This window comes from Giraffa tippelskirchi, chromosome 6, assembly GCF_054371585.1.
Source record: "Giraffa tippelskirchi isolate mGirTip1 chromosome 6, T2T-mGirTip1v1.2.pri, whole genome shotgun sequence".
Classification (NCBI taxonomy): Eukaryota; Metazoa; Chordata; class Mammalia; order Artiodactyla; family Giraffidae; genus Giraffa; species Giraffa tippelskirchi.
In genome coordinates this window covers 4,184,186-4,201,659 of record NC_137280.1, presented here as the reverse complement: position 1 = coordinate 4,201,659, position 17,474 = coordinate 4,184,186, and the positions used below count along the sequence as shown (strand labels likewise).

The 17,474-nt window shown below is 36.8% G+C and overlaps 1 protein-coding gene across 15 annotated transcripts in view; it reads right to left on the bottom strand.

Moving 5' to 3' along the window:
- Nucleotides 1–780: 780 nt before the first annotated feature.
- Nucleotides 781–17,474, bottom strand: part of RALYL (RALY RNA binding protein like) — a 548,770-nt gene continuing 532,076 nt past the window's right edge. For all 15 annotated transcript variants that reach the window (XR_014055712.1, XM_081496753.1, XM_081496765.1 and 12 more), the window contains one exon: nt 781–1,762. Coding sequence is in view for 14 of the 15 variants with exons in the window: in XM_081496765.1 (XP_081352891.1) it covers nt 1,740–1,762 (23 nt within the window). In the remaining variant the exon portion in view is untranslated. The remainder of the gene's footprint in view (nt 1,763–17,474) is intronic.

Sequence of the window (17,474 nt, the reverse complement as noted above, 5' to 3'; positions counted from 1 at the left end):
TAGGAAATCTCTAATAGTCACTATGGTTAAAACCAGTATTCTACATTGTAGTTTTCACATTTCCTTAAGAAGGAAACACATTCCTGATCCAGCCTCTAGGTTGTAGTAGGCAAATTGTTAAAGACTTTAAATAGGAAAATGCAATATATTTATTTTCTTTAATAACAGAGTTCCTTTTGTTCTTCAAAATTCGGTATTTTTATATTCTTTGTTGGATGAAATTGTGTAAGACTTCATTAGTTTACCATTAAAAGACAGAGAAAGAGGATTACTCACCTTAGTGAAATTAAAGTCGAAAAATAAAAGAAAACACACAAAGGTGATTTTAGATGCTCAATTCCTTTGGAGAAAGTGGTCTTAAACCTATAAAGTGCTCCTGGTGAGGTCGCGTGTTTTCTCTCTGCTCTTTAATGATGAGCTGACAATCATTTAGTAGCAGAGTTTTAGTTGGGCAGAGAGTAAATACATAAATCCAAGTAGTTTTGCCTTCTATCCTGAAATACTTTCTCAAAATTCTATATTCGGATTAAAAATATGCTTTCTAGAAATATAAACCATACTGTGCCTTCCGTCATGGGTTGAGGGCCCTCTGACTCTCTATTACATACCAAATTAATGTGCTCCGGAATATGTCATCCCATAAAACGTGTAGGCATATAGAACATGTAATCTGCATATTAATAAGGTTATGCTGCTTTCATTATTGCACTGATTTTGTGACATTACAAATGACTTAAAAATTCAAACTAAATGCACCCCAAAAGAAAGATACACACCAACTTTGTTTTAAAAGAAGCAGTATTTATTAAGAAATTATACACTTAATTCTCCTAGTCTGTGAAGATGGTTTCTCCCATTTCCACAGCACAAGACAACAGCTAAGGGCATCTGAAAACACTTGCATTGCCAGGGGATGGAGAATCCGTAGTAACAGGAGACGGAATGAAGTGATGTGTGCACTGATTCTAACTTTTGGATCCAAAGGTAGGACAATCTTCCCTGCCAATTTAGTTCTCATCTGTATTGGCATTAAAACCTGTCCATGGGATCTCCTACCCAGACTGAAATATTGGGTATTAATTGGATCATTTCAGTTCAGTCAAGCAGAGGATGCTCAATTTAATTACAGGTCAAACCAACAATCCTTTAACTATTGAATCACATCTGAAATATTTGCATTCTTTATTAGTAAAAATGGTGCTTATTGAGGGCAGAAATACAACTTTTTCAAGTATTTTATCCTTATGATCTGAAGTACTTTAAACTATAAGTTAAAAATAAATTATAAAAACTAGCATACAATGTACCTTTTCTTACATGACATTGTTGGAAATAAGTTTTAAGTTTATAATTGCAATATCACCTGACTTTTATATATGATCAACAATAAAACATGCTAATCATAAAAATAGCTTTTACAAATATACATTTGTATACAGTGTCTCCCTTACCGTTCATAAATGTCCTTCACATTTTAAGACTTTTAAGACTTAAAAAAAAAAACATAATTAGCAAAGGGAAGAACACATTTACAATCTAAACCATAAAAACCTGACAATTATACAACTTAGAACATAGAAGAAATGGAATTTCTAAAATTGAACAATACTGTCCATTTTGTTTATTTGGGTTTTTATGAATTGAACTGAAGATGCTGTTATCCTGTAGGAAACCTCCTTTCACATTTCGGGGGGTTTTCACAGTTTCTCTTTTTTGCTTTGATGGCATCATTCATTACTTCAAATCACTTTATCTGTAGAAACTGAGAAAGAAAAATTATTTAAAATATAGAAATTTTTATTTCATTGCTGATAGCATGCAAAGATATATAAGTTAGATTTTAAGGCTTAATGAGGCAAAAGACAAAAAGAATCTTAGATCTCTAGGATAAATACTTCTGAGAAGCTTTAAGTTCTCAGATCCTTTGTTGTACACAATACTAAAATTATTTATGTTTGTAGCATGATATGATTTTTTTTTTTAATTCAGTTATTCACTGACTGAGACCAACAATTATTTTTCAGTTATTTGTCGAGGTCAGAAGAGAACCACCAGTAGGTCTAGGCTAAGAGGTCTGAGCTGCTCAGGAACCTTTGCTGCCCCTAGAGAGGGGACACGGAGTGTTTTCCACCTGGAAAAGGCTTTTAGCAGCGCATTCCTAAGCCTTACATACCTAGGATGCGGGAAAAACTCCATTCAGGGACCTGATCTGAGTTACACAATGTCAGTTACAAAAGGACTCTACAGGCAGGAAGGACAGTGAAAGACTCAGGCTGCAACCGTGAGCCAGGAAACACCATGTAAGAGTGAAAATTCAATTGGCCAAAGAACTGAATTGAGAAATTGAATATGAATATGAAGATAAAATAATGCAAGATTATTTACACTAGTGGAGAAGGGCAATTATTTATTTTAGAATCTTATCAAGTTTGAGGTCTTTGTGTTTAAGTAAAATATATAATTAAACCTACTATCCATCAACTTCAAAGATTTTTTTGGGTAGATGGGAAACCTATGTCTTAGAGTCAAAGGTAAGCAAATCAATTTCGATGGGAGTTGCTGTTGAGAGGAACATCATATATCTGTTATCAATATCCCTAGCAGCGCTCCTGGTTATCAACCCCAGGGGATAACTCCAAACATTTTTTTCTTGGTATTGTGGTATCAAAGTTGTCAAGCAAAACCCGACACGGTCAAGCATTGGGTGGAATGACCCTTGACGCTCTAACAGTGTGTGCGGCCCCCATGGTTAGCGAGCCTCCCTGAGAGCGGGTGGGGGGTAAGTGATCTACGAATATCCCTGCTGCTGCCAGAGAAGGAGCCGGAGCCCGCTCTCATGAAGTCTGAAGCGTTAGAGGATAGAGGCGTGTCCGAAGACCACTGGTTTACACCTTTAAGCAGGACAAAGGAACACTTATTTAACTGAAAACCAAGAAAGTATTGGGTTGGCCAAAAAGTTCGCTTATTTTTTTCTTCCCCTGTAAGCTGGCTCTAGTTGCCTTTAGTTGCCTTTAACTTCACTGGAAATAATTTTGTTAGAATGTATTATGACAGCTGTCATATCAGCGTCCATTAAGAAGAAAAAATCCTTTTCAAAACTGGTGAATTTTTGTGTAGCCATTTTAGTATTGAAGATGGAAAAATAAAGCAGCATTTATGGCATATTCAGTTCAGTTCAGTTCAGTCACTCAGTTGTGTCCGACTCTTTGTAACCCCATGAACTGCAGCACACCAGGCCTCCCTGTCCATCACCAACTCCCAGAGTTTACCCAAACCCATGTCCATCGAGGCAGTGATGCCATCCAACCATCTCATCCTCTGTCGTCCCCTTCTCCTCCTGCCCCCAATCCTTTATTATTTCAAGAATGTTAAAAATGCAACCCAAATGCAAGAAAAAACTTGTGCAGTGTATAGAGAAGTTTCTATGACTGGTCAAGCCATGTCAAAAGTGGTTTGTGACATCTTGTGCTAGAGGTTTCTTGCTGGTCAATGCTCCAAGGTCAAGGAGATCAGTTGAAGCTGACAGTGATCAAATTGAGACATTCATTGAGAACAATCAAAGTTACACCACACGGGAGATAGCTGGCATGCTCAAAATATTGCTGAAAAGCATTTGCATCAGCCTTGTATGTTAATCACTTTGATGTTTGGTTTCCACATAAGTTAAGTGAAAAAAAATCCTTCTTGACATGTACAGAACTTCTGTACATGATTCTCTGTTGAAACACAACAAAAACGCTCCATTTTTAAAACAAATTGTGACAGGTAATGAAGAGCGCATACTGTACAACAATGTGGAATGGAAGGGATCAGGGGGACAAGCCAAGTGATCCACCACCAGCCACACCAAAGGCAGGTTTTCATCCAAAGGAGGTAATGTTGTGACTATGGAGGAATTGGGAGGGAGTCCTCTAGTTTGAGCTCCTTCCAGAAAACCAAACAATTAATCCCAAGTACACTCCCAGTTAGACCAACTGAGATCATCACTCCGTGGAAAGCGTCTGGAATTAGTCAACAGAAAATGCATAGTCTCCATCAGGATATCACAAGACCGCAGGTTTCTCTGATGACCAGGGGAAAACTGTTACAGCTTGGCTGTGAAGTTCTGATTCGTTTGCTGTATTAAGCAGACATTGCCTCTTTGGATGTCCATTTATTTTGGTCTTTGCAAAATTCTCTTCAAGGAAAAACAATTTCAATTCTCTGGAAAATGATTCTTTGCTCAAAAAGATAAATTTGGGGAAGATTTTTGGAATTATGAAATTGGCTGAAAAATGGCAGAAGATAAGGGAACAAAACAAAGTTCTCGGTGAAAATGAAAAATGTGTCTTTTATTTTTACTTAAAAACCAAAGGAGTTTTTTGGCCAGTCCAATATTTCCGTACAAAGCTGTAAGGCTGACAAAAGCTTGGTGGGCTCTTTACTTCTCGGTAAGAAAATGTTGCAAACCAAAGCCCCGTCTCGTGAGGCTGAGTGAGGGCTGGCAGGTCACGTACACAGGCTGCTTTTTCCAGTACTTACTGACACCTACGAGTGGCCGGAGAACCCGGTAACGACGTTTTACTAAAGTCTGGAGGCCTGTGATACAGAGGTCATGAAAAAGATTGATATGGCAGTTGAGGTGGTGAGAACGGCCCTGGACGTCTGCAGCTTCATGTCACATGTCCCGTCAAGATCCCAGGCTGAAAGGAGCTCAGTGACCCTAGATGGGATTTTCTCTTCTTTCATGGGTATGTGCCTTTCACACTCAAGAGCAGATGTACATCTCAGTGATTTCAGTTACCTGGACGTCGTCTTCCTTAGTGAGCACATACCTTTTAATTCTAGGAAGATTTAGAGTTGACTCAGATATGTTTACAGGAACAGAAATCATAGTACTAATATTTTTGTGTTAAGAAATCTGTGAACATTTGGTACTGTAAAGGTGTTATTTCAAATAATTTAGTCTATTAATGTGACAGCCTTATGATTTTGTCTTGGAATATGCAGTTAAAAATTGAGACATAATATTTCAGTTTTGTGATCTGTCTTATATCCACACCTTATATTCAAGTATGATACTGGAAAGTCTAAGAAAACTTTAGGACATCATATTAATACATTTAACTTATTAGATTTTAAGAATTATTTAATTCTCAGAAAGATTTTGTTAAACCAGACAAATGAAGTACTTAAAAACACGATATACAATATGTTAAATTTACAAATGTCATTTACAGCTTTTAACTAATCAGGGACAATCATTTTTCAAAGAATTTTTAGAAGTACTTTGTAAAATTTGCTCCACTAATAAATATAATCCTAATAATGAATGCCTAACAATTTTGATTTAAAAACTTTCATACATTAAACAACTAAAAATAACAAAATATATACCCTTAATAATCTTTTCTCCAGTCAAAGCATAGAAAAAACTTATATCACTAGGAAAGAAACTTCACGGGTTCAGCTTAAGTACATTTTAATATTTTGACATTCTCTCTCTCTCCCCGCTTCTTTCCCTTAGTCCCTCTTTCTTTTTCTTCTTCTTATCTTCTTCCTCACACAATATATATTATATCCTTACTGACAAAATATATATGTATTTTAAAAAATTAAGACATTATTCTATGTGTTCTTTATGTAGTTCCAAGCTGTGTGCATTTACATGAGAAGAGACACTTAAATCTTGAACTTAAGAGTCAAACTCAATGTGCTACTTTTTGTGTGGTGTAAAGAAATTTTTACATTTACATTTCATATATACATGTATCAAAAATTATCCCTTATAAATGTGGAATGAATACCTTAATAAATAAAATTAAACTTAGCCTATAGAAGGATAAAAGTGAAAAGTGAAAGCTGCTCAGTCGTGTCCGACTCTTTGCAACCCCATGAATTATACAGTCCAGGAATTCTCCAGGCCAGAATACTGCAGTGGGTAGCCTTTCCCTTCTCCAGGGGATCTTCCCAACCCAGAGATCTAACCCAGATCTCCCGCATTGCAGGTGGATTCTTTACCAGCTGAGCCACCAGCGAAGCCCAAGAATACTGGAGTGGGTAGCCTATCCCTTCTCCAGTGGATCTTCCTGAGCCAAGAATCGAACTGGGGTTTCCTGCATTGCAGGCAGATTCTTTTACAACTGAGCTATGACTGACTTGCAAGCATAAGGCATTGTGGTTTGGGGGGTTTGATGGATGATTCATGTGTGCATGAGGCTATACGCTTGCATTGCACTCTTTCCTCCAAGACCTCCATTGATCACTTTATTATTACAGATGGAAGTTGCTTAAAATGCTGCAGTAGCTGTGTATGCAAAGTTTACTAATCGTGTTTCTTCAGGTTAAGTGATGGCAGATTACATGAAGTGGGTGTTATTAACCACATGGATACAAAGCATGACTATAATTCTCCTTATCTAAACCAACAGCAAAATATATTCACTGTGCTTTCCATAGAACTTGTAGTCTGAAAAGACTAGTTGTTTGCTTCTAAAGACATGCGAGAAAGGGAACGACTGTGACATTCCTGCTGCCTTTTTCTCAAAAACGACTGTCGCTTAAAGAGCTGATTTGTTTAGTATAATGTGAAACTAATTGTGCTTTCCTTCTGTTGAACAGTGGGTAATTTATCTACTGGCTGTATGGGGGCTTGGATGCTTTTAAAATAAGTTCTCCTGATGATGAATGCTTTTTCAACTCTTAGTGTCTCCTATTTCTGAAAAACAAGAAAAAGAGTCGCTCATATGGGCTAAGTTTGTATTGAACCAAGCAATTTACTTCTATTCGACAAAGTTGAAAAGGAGAGTATTAATCTACAGGGAAAGCACATTTAATTTTAAACTGCATGAATTAAGAATTTTGAAATAAAATAAGTACAGCAAGATATTGAATAAATACACCTTATTTAGAACTCTACCATAAAAACATACTTCAAAGAAATAGTCTTGCTTTCATGTCAGAAATGCTTCTGTTATCTTTTTTCGAATTGAGATTTATAATAAATAAATATAGATAATCTGTATTTCTATAAAAGCAAAAAAGTTAAAAGAAAAATGTGAGTAATGGAAGCTATATAACATTTTATGGAAAAGCAGTTCCCATGAGCAGGAATAATCTATGTTTTTGTCACCATTAATCATGTTTACTGAGTAATTATTCAACCATCCACTTTTTATAAACAATGTGAATACATCTGGCTTTTACAAATGCCTTATTACAATTGGGATCCAATTCAATCCAAATTTCTAAATAATACAAACAGAATCCCAGCAGTGACTGTTTATTATAAATTAAAAGTTACCTTCTATTGATAAACTCTGGGGCCAAAATTGCATTATACTTTAAAGTGAAAGAATGACAGCAGAAAATCCACAATCGAATGAAAACCAGGAGGGTAGTGACTCACTGCTGTGTCTACAAGTGCAGGCTGCTGTTCTATGTGATTCTTGGAGGCTGGCAGCCTCTAATCCTGGACAGGGACTGAGCAGGATAATTAAATAGTAAGCTCAGAAACCCCACTAGGGGATTAAAGGCAGAAAGGGAGTTTTAAGGGAGCTTGAGAGACGTTACAGGCTTGTACAGTTATTCTGGTGGGAGTTCTCCTGCTTCAGTTGTCTAACTACCATCAAGCATTTAAGTTGGGTGCAACTGATGACCGGGTCTACAGTGCACATTAACTCCAGTGAGTCTGGTAAGTCAGGACTCCGTTGGCCAACCGTCTTCTGGACGTGCTGGTCACTCTTACCACCTCTTTCCTATCTCCAGCCCATTTCCTCCCTCCTGACTTATCTTTACCTCTAATTCCTAACAGTTCAGCTTTATAATCCACTCTCATTATTCTGTCCCTATTCCCATATTTTTATCTTATGCTCCATCTGTCTTTCAACATTCATCAAGTAAGTATGACCATGAGACAAAACCCTAGCCATTTATACTATAGAAGTTCACAAATATCCAGATCCTTAGGCTTTATTTCATACCAAATGGAAAGATGAAAAGACTAGGAAAATCATTTTCTATAAAATCATTGGATTTACTACAAAGGTAATGCTCAGATGTTTGATGTCTTCTCTTATAAAATGAAGAAAAATAGAAAGCAATATTATAAAACCATCAGAAAAGGAAAAAGAAAACAAAATTAGTGTTAATTTAACTTTATTTACCAAATCCAAATAACCTGTGTTCTTACAAATATTATAAAGTGACTGCCAAACTTATGACATTCATATTTTATGGTATAGATAAAATATGGTTTTTGATATTGAATTGAAAATAATGTGCTAATGTAAAATGACAATTAAAAATGCCATTTTCTTTATGGATATTTGGTTTGGGACATGGCTTACTGTATGTAATTTTTAAAAAACTCTTTCAGAGTTAATTACATCATTTTGTATCTAAAAATGGCACCCTACTCCAGTATTCTTGCCTGGAAAATCCCATGGATGGAGGAACCTGGTAGGCTACAGTCTGGTTCAGTTCAGTCGCTTGGTCATGTCCAACTCTTTGTGACACCATGAACCGCAGCATGCCAGGCCTCCCTGTCCATCACCAACTTCCGGAGTCCACCCAAACTCATGTCCATTGAGTCGGTGATGCCATCCAACCATCACATCCTCTGTCGTCCCCTTCTCCTCCTGCCCCCAATCCTTCCCAGCATTAGGGTCTTTTCCAATGAGTCAGCTCTTCGCATCAGGTGGCCAACGTATTGGAGTTTCAGCTTCAACATCAGTCCTTCCAATGAACACCCAGGATTGATCTCCTTTAGGATGGACTGGTTGGATCTCCTTGCAGTCCAAGGGACTCTCAAGAGTCTTCTCCAACATCACAGTTCAAAAGCATCAATTCTTCGGCGCTCAGCTTTCTTTGTAGTCCAACTCTCACATCCACACATGACCACTGGAAAAACCACAGCCTTGACTAGACGGACCTTTGTTGACAAAGTGATGTCTCTGCTTTTTAATATGCTGTGTAAGTTGGCCATAACCTTCCTTCCAAGGAGTAAGCGTCTTTTAATTTCATGGCTGCAGTCACCATCTGCAGTGATTTTGGAGCCCAGAAAAATAAAGTCAGCCACTGTTTCCACTGTTTCCCCATCTATCTGCCATGAAGTGATGGGACCGGATGCCATGATCTTAGTTTTCTGAATGTTGAGCTTTAAGCCAACTTTTTCATTCTCCTCTTTTACTTTCATCAAGAGGCTCTTTAGTTCTTCACTTTCTGCCATAAGTGTGGTGTCATCTGCATATCTGAGGTTATTGATATTTCTCCCGAAAATCTTGATTACAGCTTGTGATTCATCCAGCCCAGCGTTTCTCATGATGTACTCTGCATATACGTTAAATAAGCAGGGTGACAATATACAGCCTTGATGTACTCCTTTTCCTGTTTGGAATCAGTCTGTTGTTCCATGTTCAGTTCTGTTGCTTCCTGACCTGCATACAGGTTTCTCAAGAGGCAGGTCAGGTGGTCTGGTATGCCCATCTCTTAAGGTTACAGTCCATGGGGTTGCAAAGAGTCGGACACAACTGAGCGACTTCACTTTCACTTTCACTGCTATCTCTAACAAATACATTAGTGCAGTAATAGTTTTTACATCTATACACACAGATCATTTGTGTTTCTAGAGTCCACTTCATTTAATTGCAATCACAAATAATGTTCAAATAAGAGGCAAATATTGTCTTCTTTTGGATTCATTAATTCATTGTTTACCACAGTAAACAATTTGTTTAGTGTGATAAAATACAACAGTATCAGGAGCCATACAGTTCTTCTCTATGGTCACTCCAGAAGCATTAACGAATCAGAGTAACAGAGTGGTTAAGAAAGTGATTTATGAGTGAAGAAGGACCTTGCCTGACTCCCCAGCCAAGGCAGGAGGGCTTTCCCTGGTAACCATTGCTGATGGGCACACAGTTTTGACCTAACCAGCTTAGGAGGACACAGAGCTCTTCACCTCACAAAGACTCCTGCTCCATTTGTGGATAAGAGTGGTTAGTAGAGAATTTGCTTCTTTGAGACTAAATCTGCTAATTGGCTAAGCTATATATTGAGACAAAACCTAGAGACTGTGGTAACATCAGACAGCCAGACCGAATTTGAGAGGTACAGAGGTACCAGGAGGATCCCATCCATGGGACAGGAATTCAGGTCATTTCTCCAAATAGTAAGAGAGAGGAAGGCAGAGGCCAGCTCTATGGGGAGTGGGTTGGGGTTAGACAAAACCTTAGAGCAGGAATTTGTTTTGATTCACTTATTGATTTCTATATTTGGACCCCGTCTGTCCCCAGGAAGAAAGTAGGATCCAGTTGTTAGGATGAACCTAGAGAAACTGACAAGCTCACAGTAAGAGAAACAAGACTGTCTTACAATCTGTGGCATCTGAATCACTCAGCTAAGACCCCCTTACTTTGCCCCAAGCAAGTTGATTGTGTTTGGGCTATTAGCATCTGGGCCTGGGTTAAGACGGTGGGTATGGACAGCAATCAATATAATAAACTTTATGTATATAGTGTGTGAAAGTTCATAGAACACTCTAAGTATGTTCCTGTTTGATTTTAATTACAAACCAGTGAGGTAGATCATTGGGCAAGAATCAGCCTCACCTTAGTCACTTATCCTTGGATCAGACAGTGAGTGCCTTGACTAAATCAAATCCGTGGTGCTTTATTGAGGAGCGGTGCTTTCTGTAGTATCCTATTCTGCCTACTTGTTAGGAGGAGGACAGTAGGGAGTCAGGCGTGTGCACGCTCAGTCGTGTCCGACTCTTTGCGGCCCCATGGACCGTAGCCCGCCAAGCTCCTTTGTACGTGGGATCTTCCAGGCTGAAAACCGGAGTGCCTTGCTGTTTTCTCCTCCAGGGGATCTTCCCAACCCAGGGATTGAACCCAATCTGCACTGCAGGCAGATTCAGACTGGGCACGATATTAATTTTAGCACAGGTGATCTCAACTGGGGTGTGAAATTACACTGGTGTTCTAGTGGTTGAGTGGCGTAAAAGAGACGGAATTACTGAGAAAGTACTAGGATTTGTATATAGCCTACCACCTACCTTTCTCTGTTTGGATTTTTTTTAAAAAGTTCTGCCTTGGATTAATTCAAAATCATTTAAATTAAAATCTTGCTTTAGGCATCTGTCTAAAGGAGACCTTTTATGTTGTAAAAATACATTTGATTAAGAAAAAAGAGTGTTTAACTTCAGAGTAAAATTATCTAATGTGGGTTACAAGTTTTATTTAAATTGTCTGTAAAAATTTAATTAAATACTGAAAAATAATTGCTGAATTATATGATTTACCAGACCTTGAATGTTCTGTTCCACAAAGTAACACATTAATATTTCTCTTAATTATTTCAAAACTGTTCTCTGATACTTTCTGAAGATAATTATGATTGTGTTTTGGGCTCACTGACAATCATATTTGAGTAGCTGAATTGAAAAATCATAGTAATCTTATTTGGCCCATAACTTGTATTTGATCATGCACTGATTTCTGATTTCTCACGCTATATAGTGTCTAACAACCATTAGTTACTCCCAATGCTGGTAAAAGATAATGATAATTTTAGGATAATACTCCAAATTGCTTAAGTTAATTCCAATGCTAGAAGCCAAATGCTGATTAATGCTAAGATTATTATCAACTTTGAAATTTTACACATTTTATTCCTTTCTACAGTTCTTTGAGTAACTGCTTTTGGCACGCAAGAAGAAATATTTTGAAAATTATTTTATATATAACTGAAAATGTGATTTAGAATTGATTGGTCTAGAGATTGAAATTTAAAAGCCTTTGACAATAATGTAGTAATTCACAACCATTCAGAATAGCTAGGGAAAGGTTTTCATGGTTATTTAACAATTTCCACTAAATTTAATTAAATTTACTGTATATACTTATCAAATGATTAGAACATAATAAAATATCTTCAATTTTAAAGTTGAGCAAAATTAATCTGAGAGAGCAAGTGAAATCATAAAGTGAAAGAAATAATTATACTATTATTTTATTAATAAAGTGTTTTTATCAATATATTTGAGAAATTCAGTTAATTAAAAAATCTTATGGTTTAAAGTTTTGGAATATATGAAAATACTCTTGGCAGTCAAATTATGCTGGACTTAATAAAATCCTGAATAATTCAGAGAGATCTCAGAGTCATACTGCCTGATTATTAAAAAATACTCCCAGAATTGTAAAACAAGAAGGAGGTATTGGAAATTGGACTTTGTCTTATAGGACAAATTTATATCATACCGCCTACTAGTGCCTTTTTGAAATAGGTTTTGGATTCCAGCTCACTTACCTCTGTTTTCTTTTTAATACTGTAAGAGAATGTAGAATTTAGAAATAGTATCAATTATATGATCATTCTGGTACGAGTCAAGATAAATAAGGGCTTGGAGCATTTTAATTCAATAAATTGATGAAATAATTAAAGATAAACTGAGTTCTTGGAGATTTCTGTGAACAAATCTGTCCCCAATTTTTATTGGAAATGATTTTTTCCTTTATAATTAGATTCCTCTAGGAAATCACACTTTATGGACCTGAACAGAAGGCAGTCTCATCATCTGTTCATAGGATTTGACTTTGGAAATCTACGAAAGACTCATGATCACTAAACTGTGCTGTGTGTTAAAGAGGAAGGGCACTGTGTCCGCCTAGCTTTCTGTAATTATCACCTACACCTCGTGTTTATTGCTGAGTAATCCCTCTGTGGTATTACTTGGCACATAAATGCAATATCTCCTACAACTGCCATGTACATGTGAAACTATAAATGATTTCCATAGCATTTTACAAATGCTCAAATCTTAATGAAGAGAAGTCTGAGGCAGTAAGGAAAGAAAGTCACCTACCCAGGGTCTTATTGAAAGGGTTTGTAAAATAAATCCAGTCCAGAATCGCACTGTGGCCCTTATTTGAAGGCCAAACTGAAATAAGTACTTGGTTTGGAATAAACATCAAAGAATAGGTGACCCATGTCCGAATGTAGGCAACAACGTGCTCTCCGCACAAAACTGCCTCTAAAACATGTGTGTTCTCGATGGGAGGTGCTGGAAAATAATGGTTCAGATGAAGTTTCAGATGGAATGTCTCCAATGACTTGTTGGTTTGTTCAGGCCTCAGGAGCTGCATTTTGTCTAGTGGGGTTTTGGTAGGTGAGTGCTCGGAAGCCGACAGAGAAGGCGTTTATGACACTATTCTGCAGATTCTCAATTTTTCTGCTAACAATGTAGGCAAGTAAAAGAGCACAGGAAATTGGCTTCTGAGTCACAAAGAATTACAAATATTTACTTATTTGCACATAACCTTAAAACATCTTAAATAAATAGACTTTATCTTAGAGGGTCATAGAGAATGGTATCTTGTAGTTGCACTCCTGTATCATTTTTTATTCTTACAGCGCTGTCGATGGCTACATAACTATAAGGTGGTAACTACTACCCATTAGTAAATATTTTAGTGTAATCATTTCATTGGCTGAACCCATTTGAGTTGTGAAAAGAAGTAACCAATTTTATCTGAAGAAAATATACCATAAGAAAATACTATACCTCATATAGGAAAGAAATCAATTTTATGGTGAATGTCTTCAACCTAATTTATTTTCCTGCTGGGCTGGATGAAACTCAGGCTAGAATCAAGATTGCTGGGAGAAATATCAATAACCTCAGATATGCAGATGACACTACCTTTATGGCAGAAAGTAAAGAGGAACTAAAGAGCCTCTTAATGAAGGTGAAAGAGGGGAGTGAAAAAGCTGGCCTAAAACTCAGCATTTAAATAACTAAGACCATGGCATCTGGTCCCATCATTTCACAGCAAATAGATGGGGGAAAAGTGGAAACAGTGACAGATTTTATTTTCTTGGGCTCCAAAATCACTGTGGACGGCAACTGAATTCACAAAATTAAAAGACGCCTGTTCCTTGGAAGAAAAGCTATGACAAACCTAGACATTAAAGTATTAGAGTATTAAAAAGTATTAAAAAGTATTAAAGTATTAGAGTATTAAAAAGCAGAGATACAACTTTGCTGACAAAGGTCCTCATAGTCAAAGCTATGGTTTTTCCAGTAGTCATGTATGGATGTGAGCTGCACCATATAAAAGGCTAAGCATTGAAGAATTGATGCGTTCAAACTGTGGTGCTGAGAAGACTCTTGAGAGTCCCTTGGACTGCAAGGAGATCAATCCATTCAATCCTAAAGGAAATCAACCCTAAATATTCCTTGGAAGAACTGGTGCTGAAGCTAAAGCTCTAATACTTTGGCCACTTGATGCGAAGAGTCAACTCTTTGGAAAAGACTCTGATGCTGGGAAAGAGTGAGGGCGGGAGAAGGGGGTGACAGAGGATGAGATGGTTGGATGGCATAATTGACTCAATGGACATGAGTCTGAACAAGCTTCGAGAGATGGTGAAGAAAAGGGAAGCCTGGCGTGCTGCAGTCCGTGGGGTCAGAAATAGCTGGACACGACTGAGTACTGAACAATTTACTTTCAGAAATAGTTACTTGATTTAGAGATAGTTCAAGGAAAAATGTCCTTGCTTAGCATTAGTACTTACAGAGATCAAATGTACCCTCAATGATTAGAAAATGAAATTAATCTTAAATTTTAAGGCTATTTAAAATTCTGGATAAAATTTGGGACTGACTTCATAGTTATTATTTTTTATATAAATACCATGATAATGTAAGCTTTTTCAATTCATACTAACATTTTTCTTACAGTAAAAGTTGAGAAAAAAATTTTTAAAGAGATGACATTGACTGCTTTTTATAGGAACAAAAATTGCAAATTTTGAGCACACAGATAAAATCCAGAGGAATGAGACGCATCAAGGTATTTAAATAAGAAGCTATGCACGTGATTAGAAAGAAGTATCAAATTCTGTAAGATTTGCCATACTTTCCTAATGCGAGCTAACAAGTCAATCTGCATGTAAAATTTCTGCCAATTTCAAGCAGAAAACTACAAGGCAGATGCGGGTAGGAGGGTGATGGCCAATCAGAATGTCATCGTCTCATCAAGTGTGGCGTGCAGGGTGGCACCGCCGAGCTCCCTGCTCTCAGAGTGGTAAGCGAACGGCTGCAGGTGCCCAAGACGCTGTTAGGTGGGGAGATGCATTCCAGACATGGACTCGCATCCTGAGAAAATTGTCCCGCTCCGTGTTCTTACAGTTCTGATTGCATTAAAGAGAAAGTTTCTGCTCACGCTTATTCTGACATTTCTCTACCACAGTCTACATTTCTTGTCTTTGTTTTCAGCGGGAGAGGGCAGGGGGCAAGACAGAAAAACAGGAATGCAAGATCTTTCAACATATGAAAACAACAAACTAAATTTAAAAAGTCGTGTCTTTTCATTAAATTTATTTAAAATATATTCCTTACTTACAAAAAGGATAATACGGTTTTCCACTTACTGGACTGACCTAAAGTTTAGTTTTAAAGATATGTTTATTTTACATTAAAAAGATAAGTCAATTCAATTTTAAAATTAAATTAAATTGTCACCAAGGATCATAAAGGTACAGCACCAATTAAAATTAGTAACATCTGTAAACAGTAGTCTGTGAAAGTATCTAAGGTCACTGGAATCTTACAGACCCTTACTGAATTTTGATTCTGCCTTTATTATCAGGATGACCTTAGGGAAGTTACTCTCTAAAACCAGTTACTTATAAAATACCTATTTCCCAACATTATTTTAGGCAGTAAATGAAATGGCATATATAAAAAACTCATTATTCCTGGAAGGAAATGGAAATGGAAAAAGTCGTTTCCTTTTCCTGTTTTTATTTATTTTTTGACTTGGAATGAAATAAAACTCTTGTCTCTGTGTGTGCATGTGTGTTTCTGTGTATGTATATATTGTATCACACATTTTCAGTTTTCTGCCTTTGTAAGATAAGCTATTTTTCTACATTTTTGAAATAATTAAGTCCCCAAAGATTCCACAACTTATCCAATTCACAGAGCTTTAACTGGCAGCAGCTATAGATGTTATTTCCAGTAGACCACGGGTTAGCAAAGTTTGCTTTTAGGAAATGTTACTGCACATTATTAATATGTATTCCTAAAAATGTGGCACGGTAGAAAATATCAAACACGCACAAAGTATCCAGAATACTTATCAGGTTCCAGTTGATAAGCATTCTTATCTTCCAAAGGCCTGAACTTCCACCTCATCCCAGGCTACCCTGAAGCTTGTCATTTTTCCATATTCAGAGCAGGCCTAGAGACCATGGAGTTCCGTGAGGGGAGACTCTGAGGTGGAGCGGGGCTGGCGGTGTGGACTGGTTTGCTCTTGCCAGAGTTTGAAGCCCTGGGACCAGCTAGACACAGCCCCTACTGCCTCGTAATAAAGGCACACGGTGTGGGGGTGAGGGGTTGGCATGTGGAGGGGGAATGTGAAGTGAAGATGCCCTTTGTAATTCAAATGCTGCCTGGGTATAAACTTCATATCACTGCAGGCAAACAGACTCAGGAATTCACTTCCAGAATATGGGGCAAGGAGTGTAAAAGGTTGGCACCATTTAGACAATTAATTTCTTTTCCACTGTGACTCTGTCAGTTGAGCTATGAATCAAATGGAAAAAAAACTTTTTTCCCCTTTCTTTCAGTTTCTTATTTAATGAAAAGCTTCCACACCTTTTCTCATTTCTGCCACAGATTATTAGATTCAATGTAGCTTGAAAAGGTATAACATTAGTTCCATCAGAAATACTGCTGTTAATGACTTTCTTAGCTTGCTCAAGCACTAAGTTTTCAGCTCTGATATTTATCAAATGATCACAGTCATTTAACTACTTTTAAAATTTTTGTTCTGAAGTTTTTTAAGTTTATCACACTCAATATTTTAAAAACCAGCAATAAAAAGTCAGTAAAGTCCTATGTTTATAATACTTGGTAATAGATCAACTATATTTGGAACATTAAAATTCAAAACTTAAAAAAAAAAGAGCTAGTCATTTGGTGGGTAAAATTCTTAGGCCAATAAATTCAACAACCTTTGTATAAGACAATGGGAGGTTAGCATCTACAATTAACTGTCTCTTTCTGGAAATGTCTATTAACCTATCCAATAGACAAATGTTGGAACATCATCAAGTGTAATTTGAGTATACTTTAACACTTTGGATGAATGAATTGCCTGATGTATCTAAGAAATAGTTTCTGATATTTCCAGATAGAATATTACTTGTGAATAACATTTTAGATTTAAAATAAAGAAAACATAACTGAAGTTTTCAGTGTTTTATAGATTTGATATTATAGAAATAGAAATTATTACTAATATACAGATCTGGAAGAATAAATTGATAATTTAAAAAATTTAGTATCATATAGCATTAGTGCCAGGAGACTGAAGGAATATATTAGTATTGTGTCAGGGATCCAACATTCATTATTTAATAGGATGAAATGAATTACTTTTATGGACATCTTTGAATATAAAGATAGGTAGGAAAGGTTTAAGACA